Source organism: Acanthochromis polyacanthus, chromosome 17 (genome assembly GCF_021347895.1).
Source record: "Acanthochromis polyacanthus isolate Apoly-LR-REF ecotype Palm Island chromosome 17, KAUST_Apoly_ChrSc, whole genome shotgun sequence".
NCBI classification, from domain to species: Eukaryota; Metazoa; Chordata; class Actinopteri; family Pomacentridae; genus Acanthochromis; species Acanthochromis polyacanthus.
This window is the reverse complement of record NC_067129.1, coordinates 20,801,084-20,816,798: the sequence shown is the minus strand read 5'-3', so window position 1 is coordinate 20,816,798 and position 15,715 is coordinate 20,801,084. Positions and strand designations below refer to the sequence as shown.

Below are 15,715 nucleotides of genomic sequence, written 5' to 3'. Positions count from 1 at the left end.
TTTTTTATTACAGATTACATCCGTTGGAAATGATACATCAACTGAGCAGCCTTGGTGGAGTACTGCGCTCTCTAAGTGCTTTTCTTGTTATGTTGTGTCAAGTGCTGCACAGTAAAATGTGAATTGAAAACATAGTTTCTGCATTTATTGCGCAAGTCTTTATTAGTAATACAGTGAAAATGAGAGGAACTGTGAATATTTACGTAGCAAGTCGATTTTGGTGTGCACCCCTAAATTTCCTGCTTGTGCTTCTAAAATTTTAAGTTACGGGCCACTGTGCTCCCACGAAAAAAAGTTAGTTTGGAGCCCTGTATAAATATATATATATATATATATATATATATATATATATATATATATATATATATATATATATATATACGGGTGAAGGGAAAAACATCGATCATCTTGTTATAGTGCAAGTTTCTGCTCAGAAATCTTGAGTCCTGACAATCAGTTGGATATTTGACATTTACCACCCACCTAATCACTAGCGTCAAGCAACCCTCTTTCTCCCCATAATTTTATGCCAGATTGGTGTACACTATATTGCCAAATGTATTGGGATGTTTGCTTTTACATAAACTTAAAAGACATCCTAATCTTAATTTTTAGGGTTTAATGTGGAGTTTTCCCACCCTTTGCAGCTAGAACAGCCTCAACCCTGCTAGGAAGGCTTTTCACAAGGTTTAGGAGTGTGTTTATGGGAATTTTTGACCATTCTTCCAGAAGCTTTTTTGTGAGATCAGCCACAGACGTTGGACATGAAGGCCTGGCTCTCAGTCTTCGCTCTAATTCATTCCACAGGTGTTCTATGAGGTTGAGGTCAGGACTCTGTGCAGGCCAGTCATGTTCCTCCACACCAAACTCACTCATCCATGTCTTTATGGACCTTGCTTTGTGCACTGGTGCACAGTCATGTTGGAAGAGGAAGGGGCCAACCCCAAACTGTTTCCTCAAAGTTGGGTGCATGAAATTGTCCAAAATGTCTTTGCATGCTAAAGCATTAATGGTTCCTTTCATTGGAATTAAGCGCGTAACCCCACACCACAACCCCTCTCCACCAAACTTTACACTTGGCACAGTGCAATCAGGCAAGTTACGTTCTCCTGGCAACTACCAAACCAAGACTCCTCCATTAGTTTGCCCGACAGAGACTTTAACTTTTGACCACTGCATACGACACACTGCATTGCACTTGGTGATGTATGGCTTGGATGCAGCTGCTTGACAATGGAAACTCAATCCACGAAGCTCTGCGCACTGTTCTTGAGCTAATCTGAAGGCCACACAAAATCTGGAGGTCTGTAGCTATTGACTCTGCAGAAAATTGATGATTTCTATGCAAGGTGCACCTCAGCATTCGCTGACCCGCTTTGTGATATTACGTGGCCTACCACTTTGTGGCTGAGTTGCTGTAGTTCCCAATTGCTTCCACTTTGCTATAATACTACGAACAGTTGGCTGTGGACTATTTAGTATTGAGGAAATTTCATGAATGGACTTATAGCATCAGTAGGCAACCTATCATTGTATTCACTGAGCTCCTGAGAGCAACCCATTTTTTTCACATTTGTAGAAGTAGTCTGCATGCCTAGGTGCTTGATTTTAAACACCTGTGGACATGGAAGTGATTCGAACACCTGAACTCAATTATTTGGGGGAGTGTCCCACTACTTTTGTCAATATAGTGTATTTTTAAAGTAACTGCTCACTTAATTAGGTACACTTGTTCAATTGCTTGTTAACACAAACAGCTAATCAACCAATCACATGGCTGCAACTCAAAGCAATTAGACAAGTAGACGTGGTCAAGTCAACTTGTTTAAGTTCAAACCGAACATCAAAATAGGGAAGACAGGGGATTTAAGTGACTTTGAACTTGGCATGGTTGTTGGTGCCAGACGGGCTGGTCTGAGTATTTCAGAATCTGCTGATCTACTGGGATTTTAAAAACACAACCATCTCGAGGGCTTACAGAGAATGGTCTGAAAAAGAGAAAACATCCAGTGAGCGGCAGTTGTGTGGACGAATATGCCTTGTTGATGTTAGTGGTCAGAGGAGAATGGGCAGACTGGTTCAAGATAACAGAAAGGTGACAGTTAACTCAAGTAACCACATGGTTGGTGCGTGTGTGTGTGTGTGTGTGTGTGTGTGTGTGTGTGTGTGTGTGTGTGTGTGTGTGTGTGTGTGTATATATATATATATATATATATATATATATGTATATAATGATTATTCCATATAAACATCACTAAATGGAACCTGTCTGGCATGATGAAGGGGTCTCAAAAAATAACATATGATGCCATGTTCTGCAGAGATTCAAGAATTAATGCAAAACAAAGTCACTGAAATTCATCAATTTGGAGGGTTGCAATGCCATTGCCAAGACTATGGGACTCCAGAGAACCACAGTGAAAGCCATTATCCATAAATGGAGAAACAGGGAACAGTGGTGAGCCTTCTCAGGAGTGGTCTTCCTATCAAAATTAACCCAAGAGCACATCATTTTTTTCCACTCCTCTTCAATGGCTGTGCGAAGTTGCTGGATATTGGCGGGAACTAGTACACGCTGTCGTATACGCCGATCCAGTGAATCCCAAACATGCTCAATGGGTGACATGTCTGGTGAGTATGCTGGCCATGCAAGAACTGGGACGTTTTCAGTGTCCAAGAATTGTGTACAGATCCTCGCAACATGGGGCCGTGCATTATCCTGCTGCAACACGAGGTGATGTTCTTGGATGTATGGCACAACAATGGGCCTCAGGATCTCGTCACGGTATCTCTGTGCATTCAAAATGCCATCAATAAAATGCACCTGTGTTCTTTGTCCATAACAGACGCCTGCCCATACCATAACCCCACCGCCACCATGGGCCACTGCATCCACAACATTGACATCAGAACAGTGTAAACCGGGATTCATCCGTGAAGAGAACACCTCTCCAACGTGCCAGACGCCATCGAATGTGAGCATTTGCCCACTCAAGTCGGTTACGACGACGAACTGGAGTCAGGTCGAGACCCCGATGAGGACGACCAGCATGCAGATGAGCTTCCCTGAGACGGTTTCTGACAGTTTGTGCAGAAATTCTTTGCTTATGCAAACCAATTGTTTCAGCAGCTGTCCGAGTGGCTGGTCTCAGACAATCTTGGAGGTGAACATGCTGGATGTGGAGGTCCTGGGCTGGTGTGGTTACACGTGGTCTGTGGTTGTGAGGCTGGTTGGATGTACTGCCAAACTCTCTGAAACACCTTTGGAGACGGCTTATGGTAGAGAAATGAACATTCAATACACGAGCAACAGCTCTGGTTGACATTCCTGCTGTCAGCATGCCAATTGCACGCTCCCTCAAATCTTGCCACATCTGTGGCATTGTGCTGTGTGATGAAACTGCACATTTCAGAGTGGCCTTTTATTGTGGGCAGTCTAAGGCACACCTGTGCACTAATCATGGTGTCTAATCAGCATCTTGATATGGCACACCTGTGAGGTGGGATAGATTATCTCAGCAAAAGAGAAGTGCTCACTATCACAGATTTAGACAGATTTGTGAACAATATTTGAGCGAAATAGTGATATTGTGTATGTGGAAAAAGTTTTAGATCTTTGAGTTCATCTCATAAAAAAATGGGAGCAAAAACAAAAGTGTTGCGTTTATATTTTTGAGTGTGTATATATATATATATATATATATATATATAGTGCAGTTGCAAAAACCATCAAAAAACCATCAAACGTTATGATGAAACTGGCTTTCATGAGGACCACCCAGGAAAGGAAGACCACAAGTCACCTCTGCTGCATAGGATAAGATAACTAGAGCTACCTGCCTCAGAAACCGTAAATGAAAAGCACCTCAGATTAGAGCCCACATTAATTCTTCAGAGTTCAAGTAGCAGACAAATCTCAACATCAGCTGTTCAGAAGAGACTGCGTGAACCAGGCTGTCACTACTGAGGATCAAGAAGAAGGTAACTGTTTGGGCCAAGAAACATAAGGAATGGACATTAGACTGGTGAAAATCTGTACTTTGGTCTGAGGAGTCCAAATTTGAGATTTATTAATTTGAATGTGTATGTAAGTGTTCTGTCATCCCTGGACCACTGCATGCGGGTAGCATGTCTAACAAAAATTACAACTACCACTTATCTCACATCTAAATGGGTGTAAAACTATGAGGAAAAATTCCACTAGTTTTGTTGCTGTTTTATGTGTCTGTGTTGTCATCTCTTTTCTTTTGAGCAATATCTTAGAATCAGCAATTTTACTCCTACTGTCTTTGTAAATCAACCAGTGATTTTTGAAACAAATCAACATGTATGTTTGTATCTAGCAGCCTCTAGTGGCTGCATTGTCCATGACACTCTGCAATCAGAAAAGACTCAGATAAAACAATGTAAGGTATGGTGATCCTGATGCATTACATTAATAGTTATGCAAGCAAAATGAAAATACAATGCAGTAAATGCACAAGTGGTAATGCTGTACATGAAGAAAGATGATGTGTGTTTGATACACATGGAAATTCATCCTAAGAGATGCATGAATATCCACGGCAACTTACTGTATAGGTTTATTTGTTTTACACAGTTGTCAAAGACAACACAAAGTGGTCATTTGCTGTGTAATACAGTCATGAACAAACATTTTCAAATACTTGAAAATTTTCACTTTGATTGCATGCTTTTGATAGCAATCCACAAGCTTCTGATTGTATCTTTGACTACGCCTCGTGATAGAATTAGTGCAGTTCAACTACATTTGTTGACTTTCTGACATAGACATGTTTCTTAATAACAGTCCACAGGTTCTTGATGGGGTTTAAGTCGGGACTTTATAAAGTTCACTTTAGAACCATAATTTTACCCTGATTTAACCACTTCTTTCACATTCTTGGTGTGTGTTTGGGGTCATGGTATACATGGTCTTTACAAGTGTATGTAAACTTTGATCAGACATGTAATAGAACATTACTACATGTGATACCATCAAAACCTTGGCTGTTGCACACAGAGGCATGAATGTGTAATGCTACTGACACAATAGTTTAAAACCTGGGTCAGGCATACTGAATATTCTATTTTTAACACTGCAGCTGTTACATTTAGGTAATTTCAACATTTCAAATTACACTTCCTATCATTTGAATCCTTTGAAACCATCACCTCCAGAGCTTGAACATCCATTGGTAATGTAATGGTTTTCTGGTTTGCAGTTGCTGAACATCAGATTCTGTCCAAACTGATAAAACAGCTGGACTGACAGCTTAACTTTTCATACAAAAGAATTTGAACATACATACATACAAGGAATCCGAGCTTCATTAACACAAATAACCTAAAATAATCTATTGTGTCAATTTATCAGAAAGTAAATGCAGCCTATTGAAACCAATGTCACACATTCTTGCCTATCCATGTCCTTACTTTTTCGAAAAGAAATTCAGCACCAGTGCTCACAACCACCACCAACTATGGGAAAGAAATCTAGATTTTAAGGACACGAAACTCATAAAATATTTTACAACAAATGCCACCCTAAACCTGTAACACAACTGTTGCACTACAAAGCTCAACAAATGTTTCTATAACAGATCCAAAGTAAATATGTGGTATTTTTTCTATTTTTTTACTAATTTCTGGATAAATCTCAAAGGAACAGTAGCATCTTACTGCTGGGCAGAAACATGGGTAGCATAAATGAATACAACAGGAAGAAAAGGGCCAAATTAATACAGTAGTAATGGTAGTTGTAATAATCTTGACGATATTTAATTAAATATTCCAGTCAGTGAAAAGCTGCCTCACACTACAGAACAGAGCTGTTGATTATGCTGCACCTCTCTGATCACTTACATAAATACATATTTCCTTTCAGTGCCTCTACTGTCATGATCAGAAAAGTTGAAACATAAGTCTTTACACTTACACACTATACTTTACACATAACACAGATATTTATCATATCTCACAAATACACACACACACACACACACACACACACACACACACACACACACAGAGAGAGAGAGAGAGAGAGAGAGAGAGAGAGAGAGAGAGAGATACAGATATGTATATGTATTTAGATGTTCTTACAATAGCACAGGTTCCTACATTTATGAAACTAGATTGAGTAGAATAGCTCCTAATCGTCTGAGTGCTTTTCATGTTGTGAGCATCCACAAGGATGATTTAAAAGAAGACTGTTATTTCTTTGTCCGCTGGTCATTTGTGCGAAGAACAAATTCTCTGTAAGACCTTAGGCTCAGTAGCTATGCATACCATCTGTTTGCCACTAGAGGGCAATCTTTACACAAATGTTATTTTCCTCCTGCCTTCTCAGTAGCATGTCAAATATAAACAAGTCACAGTTCTCAGCTCATTGCGAGTAGACATTTCAGATAGTCTTTCAGATATAAAAATAAAATTCCCTTACATATTTTATTGGATGCTCTTGTCTTTCCTCTGTTCCATCTCATGGTTCTATTTGTTGGGATTATTACTTATGAGGAAATTTCAATCTGTCTTCAAACCTTTTGATCTAGTTACTAAGTGCAGCGATATATTAAAAAGAACTAGTGTGTGTTCTCAGGTGGAAGGAGAGTTCTCCGGTAGCAGATTTACAGTGAAATTCTGGAACAAGACAAATAGAGTCGCCGTCTTGTTTGAAGTAGAATGTGCTTTCCACATTTCCTATACACATGTGCAGTACTCAGTGGTCTGTCATTTCCATTTTGTCAACTGACACAACAGAATTTTATTTTGCTTTTATGTTTTAATAAAATACACAGGTAACTCCAGTGTGTATGTAACTTCTTGTGTAATACAGCAGGTAATCCTCAATTATCTGTTACTCTAAAAGTTCATCAAGGGTCAGTTTATTTTTCATGTCTGTTTTTTAAAAACGTCAGGTGTTGCTATGTAGACTCAAACAAGTTTATCTTGTAGTCAGCACTTCTGCTCACTGCCCATTAATCAATCCCCTCTTAATGTTAAATGTCTGAATACATTTTTTCACAACACAATCACTAGTGGTTGTAGTGAAACTTTTGAATTTAAGGCACATTGAGAAGGAATTTGTAATGGCCGGTCAGAAGAGGAAGAACAATTACATGTAGCAAATCCTGTTTCATTCATAGGGGGCATCTGACTAGTCTGAACACGACTTAAGATTTTGTGAACCTTTCCCTTAATCAGAAACAACACCAACTGTTGTCAAGCACTGGTAGTGGAATTGTTCTATAGGATAAAAGAAAAATATTTAAGATGTGTTCCTCTGGCCTTAATTTGATGGAATGAGGTCAAAATCAAATTTGTGTTTTTTGAAAAAGAGCACAGTTATTGTCATTACATCTACAGACTTGTAGTTGCATACTATCTTTCTATTGAGAGGTTCATGGCCAGAAGAAAGCCGAGGTTACAATCTCTAGGACTGACCTGAAGAACAAAGCTACAATTATCAGACTAGTTAATGACAAAACTCCTACATATAATTGTAACTTTCCTTTGTTCTGAAACAAATGCACTCACTGTCAACCAGCCTGATATTGTATATGTTTAAATTTGTACATTATCTATTCTATCACTCACCTATTTGATCAAATACATCACTAATTTCTAATAAATGCCAATCCAGTCCCTGTCCCGGGAGCAGACATTTACACAATCATTAAAGAGAGGGTCGTACACTTAGACTTATTTAACCACAGTATTCCTGCGATGCTTTGTTACCACGACTGTGGTCAGAAGGCATCACTTTAACTGCTGTGGGTTGTGTGGGAACTAGTCTACAGACAGTTAACCTTGACCACATGTTCCAACACCCCAAAAGGACCCTGTAATGATAACCCAGTGTAATGACTGTCTTCTCTTTGGAAGGAATGCTCTATGAACATACACCGCTGCCTTTTTAAAAAAAATAGTTTTACTTTTTTTACTCTGTGCATTTTTTAGTCAAGTGTAGAAAGCTGCAGAAAACCACTCAAATTGATTTCAGCATGTGTATTACCCAAAATGACATAAACTTTAAGTGAATAGTTTAATGTCTGCCCTCTGAACTGTGCAATAAATTTGCTTCGTTTCACCCTTCAGTTTGCTGTTCATATGAGACTATAGCAAATACTATCCTGTAAAAATTGAGTGATTCATATCATGATTCAAGTATTTAGGGCAGGGGAGGAAGTGTTCTGACATTCCTCTGTGGAGGAAACTGTTAGACATGTCATGACATCAGTACTGACAGATTTACATGGTTTTGTTACACAGTATAAATCACAAAGAGGAAAGGTTATAGTAATGCTCTGCTTATGGCTAAATTAGAGACCACAGGATTTTTAGTGGCCAAAACATCAAGTGAGTTGTTTTTTCTACATGGCAACCAGTCTGCCTTTACGACCTGACTGAAACAAAAACTTCTCATTTATCAGTCACTATTTATGAAAGGTGGGTTCAACATTCAGAAAATGTGAAGATAAACATGTAATGAAGCTATCAATTACTTAATCAGCAAGATCTTTTGTTGTTTCTTAGTAAATTGTATCCAGGTATGATAAACTACATCCTGAAAAATGGTGACAACATATTTACAAGTGCTGGTCACAATATATTTTCTTTATAAGCAACCATCTATTTTACAAGTATTTTTCCACATAAATCAAAACCCTTACGAGCTCTCACAATGGTAAACCATTGGAAACATCTCTAATGCGGCAGAATAAACGTCAACACACCTCTATGATTAATAGCCAAACACTGTGACAGATATTTTGTGAATAACACTTTCAATGCTGAGCTGAGCGTGCTGAAATATGCATGACGTTGTTTCAACCCGACAACTGAGATTTTATAGCTGCCGTGCACGCTCAAAGGGCTTACAGCAGCCAACTACACGTAATTGCCAGTAATTTCAGACAGAATGATTCACAATTGTTGTGTCAGTAAGACTGCTGTCTTCACGTTTTGTTTTTAACATGTTTTGAGAGATCTCTGATGCAGACACTCTCTCACTATGCCACCAAAGTGTGTTTCACGCAAGTGTGTCTCCACGGTACATGTTTACAGAGATGCTGACAGCTCATACTAAGCCTGACTATGCCTCCCATCAATGTGGCATTCAGTTTTTTTCCCTGAAATGTTCAAATGATACTTAAAGACTACAAGTCTCATTTTGTATGATTCACAGAGGCCCGATCATCTTCAATGGCTAGTTTCTGATCAGACAGCATTCAAATCTGACAGCAATGATCAACAATTATCAAAGCGGGCAGAGGTCTGTTGCAGGACAACACATACTTTGATGATATTAACAACAGTTTCACATCGACCAGCTGCAACATTAAAATGGTGTTTCAGTGTTAATGTATTGATTATACTGTTATATTCTTATACGTGCATACAGTACATAATAATAATACTAAACTCTGGAAAGGGTATTCTGTCAATGAATAGAATTTTTTTGATAATATTTGACTTTTATTTGCAACAGTATTAGAATGATGAGTACTTCTTCCACCACTGCATTTCATGAGGTTTTTTTTTTTTCTACAAAGATTTGGAAAGGGTGAGGTGATATACTATGGTATTACATGACACAATTTTCAAAATAAATTTCCATTTTTCGTCCTAAAAAGTAACATTTTTTATTTTAAGGCAAAAAAGCAACACCACACTGCTGTAATAAAAGGAATTAAGACGTGGCAAATAAAAATAACTGCCATGAAATAACCACAGATTGGTAGTATTTAGCTGATCACACTCATTGTTATAGACATTAACTATCCCTTAGGAATTATGGTGTGACAAATAGTGGAAGGCCACAGATAACCGCAAGCTTTTTTTTGACTGGAGGCTTTTTATTGAGGTGAGAAAATTCCGTTGCAGACACCAAAAACATGCATTAACATACCACTGCAAAGCCAAGGTTAGCGAACCCAGACCATACTCACTTATTACCCGTAACTATCCCTTTGGGAATATACATCTATAATGTTTGGCACACAGACCTCTAATAACAAACGGCTAACAACCAGTCATTATGGGGGTTTGAGCAGGAGATTTACAAATCTTAGGTTTGGTGGCATTGGACAGGTTCCCCTTGCTTGAAAATGGTTATTCCATCAAGGGCATGGCTAGCTGCGTGATAAAATCTTGTGATTTATTCCCGGCGGCTGATAATTACTGGTGTCTTGTCACCTGTCAAAAATGAATGGACGGGGAGAGTCCGAGGCTGTAGTCTTCATGCTCTTTACACCACAGCAGTAAATCTGACATGTTTGTGAAGCCATAAATCACTGCTTGTGATAAAGCCTACGCACTCCTTGAAGCTCAGCGGCACGGGCTGAACAATTCAGTTAGTTTTAGCTATAAAGGTATGCAGGAGATTAACAGGGTTATTTAAAAGGTGTCGTAAGTACAGTGGTTTAAGTGGTTATTTTACAACTTCACAAGAATGGACCATCACAAAACAAGAAAGACAAAAAATGATGTGACGCTTAAACAACATCATTAGGGTCGAGTTGTTTGTGCATGTGTGAGAGGCTTCAGCCACTAAGACAGTATACAGAGCTTTGCAAAAGTTTAGAGAATGATGTGTTTGACGACACAATGATTCACACAATGCTACCGAGCCCATGCAAGTAAGAAGATATTTTAGATTAAGTATACAACGGAGAAATATCTGATACAAAAGAGCTACATTTTGCACAGCTGTAATATAATATTCAGGTTAGAACTATAGTCAGAAATTATGGTGATACTGTCTCTTAATAGAATTCAGAAAATGAACACGATATGGAAAGTGAGGTTGACATACTGATGCAAAGTGTCAACACTCAAGAGTTCCTGTGAACTTAAAAATACGTTTATTTTTCACTCATTTGTAACAGCACAACTTACTATCTCTGTAGGGGTATGTAAAGTCAAGTCTATGCTGATCTTCTGGACACAATAGTAAAAGTGTTACACAGAACGTTCCCATCTCAAATCAATAGTTGTGCCTCTAGAGCTGATACTCTGAGCTGTAATTGTTTTACAGATTGGCGTCTCTGAGCCGCAGCACATACAATAAAAAGAAGGGGCAGGAAGGAAGCAATGCTTCTCAACGACTCCCAGTTCAGTGTCTGAGGACCTACTCTTTAGTTAACTGACCCACTGCACTTGGCCAGAAGCCTAACTAAAGGTCAGTGCAATCACCTTTCACTGCCCACAATAATATCTGACACAGATCTTTCGTGTGAATGTAGATCTTTCCTCCTTGCCCCTGTTCAAGTTAAGAAAGTTCTGTGTCAGAAGGAGAGAGAAGTCCAATCGGAATAAATCACTCTTTCTCTATTCTGTATTTTACTGGCATTACTTTAAACAATGACATATAACTTTCTATGTCAGGGGTAATTAATAAAAACAAACTTTAAAGCATTACAGTTTTGCAACAGATAGAGTTCCAATTCCTAAATGAACCTGCATCTCCACTAGCAAAAGACTGAAAGATCGATAGCCTAAGCCAGCAGCAATGGCAGGTTCTAAATGTAAAATATTTGCCCTTGTTTTTTTTCTCTCTTTGAAGTCTAGGGCTCACTCTGGTCTTGTCCTCAGGTGCTGCCCAGGCCTGATTTATGGGGATGAGTTGCAGGGAAGCTACTCTAAATTACATGGCCCTTAAACCTGAGCAGGGAGAGACGGAGAGAGGGAGAATCGCCACTCTAGAGACAGCTAATTGCAAGGACAAATGTAACCTTCGCTAGATAAGAAGGTTCCTCTCTTCCCAGACTTGACAGAAGGGGAAACGCGTATAACAGATTAGGCCACTTGGATAAATGTGCAATTTGTCATGAATGTCTCGTAGAACAATGGAACATCTATTTAAATAAGTATCATTTCTTCCCCACTTATTACTTTAAAAAGTAACATGCACACATTACACAATGCAGAGTAAAAAGCCAGCGCACTGAACGTTCAGGCTGAGTGGACTGATACAGTGTTGTTTGTAAGACAAGGAATTGTAATGAAAGAAAATGGACCGATAGAGTAGTAATAACTTAACTGGAAAAACTATACAACTATACAAACAACAAGACGATGTCAAAGGAAGTGTGAAGCTAATTGCTATTTCCGAGTAATTGGCATGTTTTGCTTATGTTCTACACTCACATGAAGTGTTGAAACACTTCTGTAAGATGCTGTAAGGGATGTGAGGGAGAGTCAGAGTAGGAGGAGGAGGTGACAGTGCCATATGCCTGGAGGGCACCCATAAACCTGGAAAGGGAGAGAGAGTGCACCATTCCTCACAGGTGACTGCACCATGTGACTTCGAGATCTTTAAAAAGCAGGCCAACCTGTCTTGTTGTGCTACAAGTAATCACAAGGCACCAGAGGAGTCAGAGGAGGAGGAGGATACCTGGGCTGTCGGCAAAGCAGCAAATACTGGCAGCCCCACAGAACAAGTTGAGGAGCTCTGAGGGAGTGTGTTGAAGAGCGCTAGACGTCTGCAAACACAGCCCACCGCAGAGACCACAGCTAAACAAGATTCTTCATTACAACTACCAAACAAGTGGAGAGGTTTTACTCCGACTTGTCCGCTGTCCACATTGTTTACACAATGAGCTGCAGCAGTGTTGCAGGTTCGGAATTCTCTGATGAAGAGCTGGAGCTCGAAGTGCTGGGCCAAGGTGAAGACGAGAGAAGTCCCAAGGCATCATTCCAAGACAGCGAGTGTTCATCTAGAAGTCCCGGTGACCCAGAGGAAGGCCAAGCCAAGAAGCGCAACAGACCTGTCCGTTCAAAAGCTCGAAGAATGGCTGCTAATGTCCGTGAAAGAAAACGAATTATGGACTATAACCAGGCCTTCAATGCCCTCCGTGTTGCTCTAAATCATGACCTCAGTGGCAAACGGCTGTCCAAGATTGCCACGCTACAGAGAGCCATCAACCGCATCTCTGCTCTCTCAGTATTCCTGAGCTCTAATCCACCCAGCAAGCCCTGCACCCACAGGGAGTGCAACAGGTCATCTGTGGGTCCAGCAGCGTTGGGTGCATCCCGACTTGAGCAGACCAGGGTAACGGTTCCTCGTCTGGATCATCAGAGCTATGTTCCCTGGCATGCATCCATCTCCCACCAGATGCAGCCACAACAAGGGCCTCACATGCACAGGCTGTCCACGGAGCCGCATCTCTACGTGGATAACAATGTGTCATCATGTCCCCCATCACCACACTACCCTTGTTATCCCACTGAGGGACAGCTTTATGCTTCACATGGACACTGCGGGAGCCCCCACGATCATCCACCCAGTCCTCTGCGATACCCTCAGGTGGGTGAGGGGTTAGGGTACCAGCCAGGCATGTGGGCCTCCTGTACTCAGGGATACATGGACACTTTTGTGGAGTCATCCGCTACTCTGGGGCTTCCTTGGCAGGTGAGCTACCTGCAGGAGCCGGAGCACAGCCTCCCTCTGTGCTCTGAAATACTGTAACATCCACCACTGTGAGCCCTGACGACTGAAGAACACCAGCAGACTTTTGAATCAACTCAGGAAAGAAACTGATGTAAGGTTTCTGTGGTCTTACTAAAACTCAGTTTTACAGTAACACTGCTGTTGTAGAGCAAAGGCATCTAAATTTACCAAACATATAAATAAAAGTGCAATGGTAATATAGACTACAGAATGTTGTGTATATTGGAAAATGTATTTTGAGCCTGCATTTCAAAATGTTACATTTAACGAATGTTTAACTATTTGTTGTAGATAGATTGCAGAATTATGTTGTCGTCATTAAAGCCACCTTAACATCTTAGTGGCTTAATGAAGAAGCTAAATTACTGATGATGTTGCATCACTAATGTAAGACCATAAAAAGGAATGAGTGGATTAATCAACACGAATGGGATGGCCTACATATGTGCAATGCTTTTATGGAAATGTCTGTACGATACGCTATCTATCAAGTAACAGAAAGTGCACAGTAGGCTTAACAGGAAAATGTGACAAAGATCTGGTCCCAAGGTTGTGTTGTGTTTATGTATTTATTGTGAGTATTGTATAAAAAATTATCTGTTTTTAAAGCTGTAAAGAGTGTGTACATCATTTCATTGTCTGAATTTGAAAATTAAATGTTACAATTGTATGATTCTTGTTATGCCTCCTTTTATAACAAAACATGTCTACTTCTTCTTCAAATGGTTGTCAGAGCTTACATGTTGTACAAACACAAAGCCTCCATGTGCACATGCATGTCCATGTGTGTATGGATGCCTGTGGGCGTGTGTGTTTGATTATAGCCTAAGGATGGTAGCCTCTGCCATTCTGAGTTTGAGATGACAGAGGTCCTTCATTCAGTTGAGACATGTCCTTACAAGTCCATTCTTGTCATTTTTTTGGGAGAAGAGAAGCTAAGGTGTTATTTACATACAGCAAAATAAAAGCATGAGTAGACAGCACGGAGGGCAACACTCACTGTGTTTTCTTTCAATGAGGACCTAAAAATCAATAAGCAATGCAACACTATGAAGAGTGGATGTAGTGCCTCTTGCAAAATATGTTTTTTTGATATCTATTTTTTGCTTTTGCTCAGAATTACATTTCAGTTTAAATATCTACTCTGCACCATTATCAATGAGATTATTACTACTAATAGGTCAGCTGGTGTTTTTGTAATCAAGAAGAGGGTACTTTTACCACAATCCACCCTCCCAGCCATACCAGCTCATGTTAGTCAACAACAGCTTTCCTTCCCCTGCTGAGCAGCATGTCATGGAAAACAGCTTTAATATTAGACTATAGGACAGAGCCCACCGACAGATTTATGTGGGTTCAGGAAGGAAGAGTGTGCCCCGTCATCAGCGCGGTGAAATCCCCTGTCGGGCTGCACTGGCCCGCAGGTGGAATTGGGTGTGTTTGAGTTTTTTGAACATCCTGGAGGTCTCCCAACAAGAGCCTAAAGACACTGCTGAAAAGTGCTGGCCCGGGGAAAACTACTGTTGGCTCAGTAGAGAAATAAATGGTGTGGTATAACAACAATTAGCAGGCAGGAAGGAAAGGGAATACGGACAAAGAGATGAATGGAGAGGAGGAGTGAAATGATAGGAAGAAGAGGATAGAGGTGGTGAGAAAAAGGGAGAGTGACTACACTTTGAGCCCCTCGTTCAGCTTTTGCACAGACGTGAATCACTGGAAAACCTTGACTCATGAGTGTGGCTGACAGCACTCAGTGACGGCATGTCTCTTCCTCCTCCTCTTTTGGCACAGAAGCAGATCTCCACTCACTATAGTGGCAGTTTATCTACTTGTCTGGGTCCTCAAGAGCCTCCAGAGTAAAAGTGGACTGATAGTACCATGCAATTCCACTGGGACTGCATTTATTTTTTTATTCGGGCTTGTCAGTTGTGTATACTATTGACAGAAAATCATAGAAAGTGAAAGATTGGTTCTTTGTTTCAATGTAAGAGTTTTTAATCAAAACGGCTGAATTAATTAGATGTTATTGTTTCACGTCCAACTTATGGATTTGATGAAATTGTCGAACACAGAAAATAAAAAACATTGCTGCTTTTTGTTAACTTTGTTGCTCTAGTTCTTCTCTAAAATAAAAGTATAAAAGTGGCATATTCAAGGACAACCAAAATATCTGACAAGTATCAAACAGCGCATTCAGCAAAATCAGTTTGTGTGAAAGTAATGAGTCATGACAACTGATTTTTCAGATGTGAGAAAATC

At 40.0% G+C, this 15,715-nt stretch overlaps 1 protein-coding gene across 1 annotated transcript; it reads left to right on the top strand.

Annotated features, from left to right (window-relative positions):
* Positions 1-12,601: 12,601 nt before the first annotated feature.
* Positions 12,602-13,474, top strand: bhlha9 (basic helix-loop-helix family, member a9). Its single transcript, XM_022220759.1, has one exon. The coding sequence runs from the start codon at positions 12,602-12,604 to the stop codon at positions 13,472-13,474; it is 873 nt and encodes a 290-aa protein (XP_022076451.1).
* Positions 13,475-15,715: the final 2,241 nt, after the last annotated feature.

What these genes read in the sequence shown, in the direction of transcription:
- bhlha9 (XM_022220759.1), top strand. Translation starts at nt 12,602, where the DNA reads ATGAGCTGCAGCAGTGTTGCAGGTTCGGAATTCTCTGATGAAGAGCTG.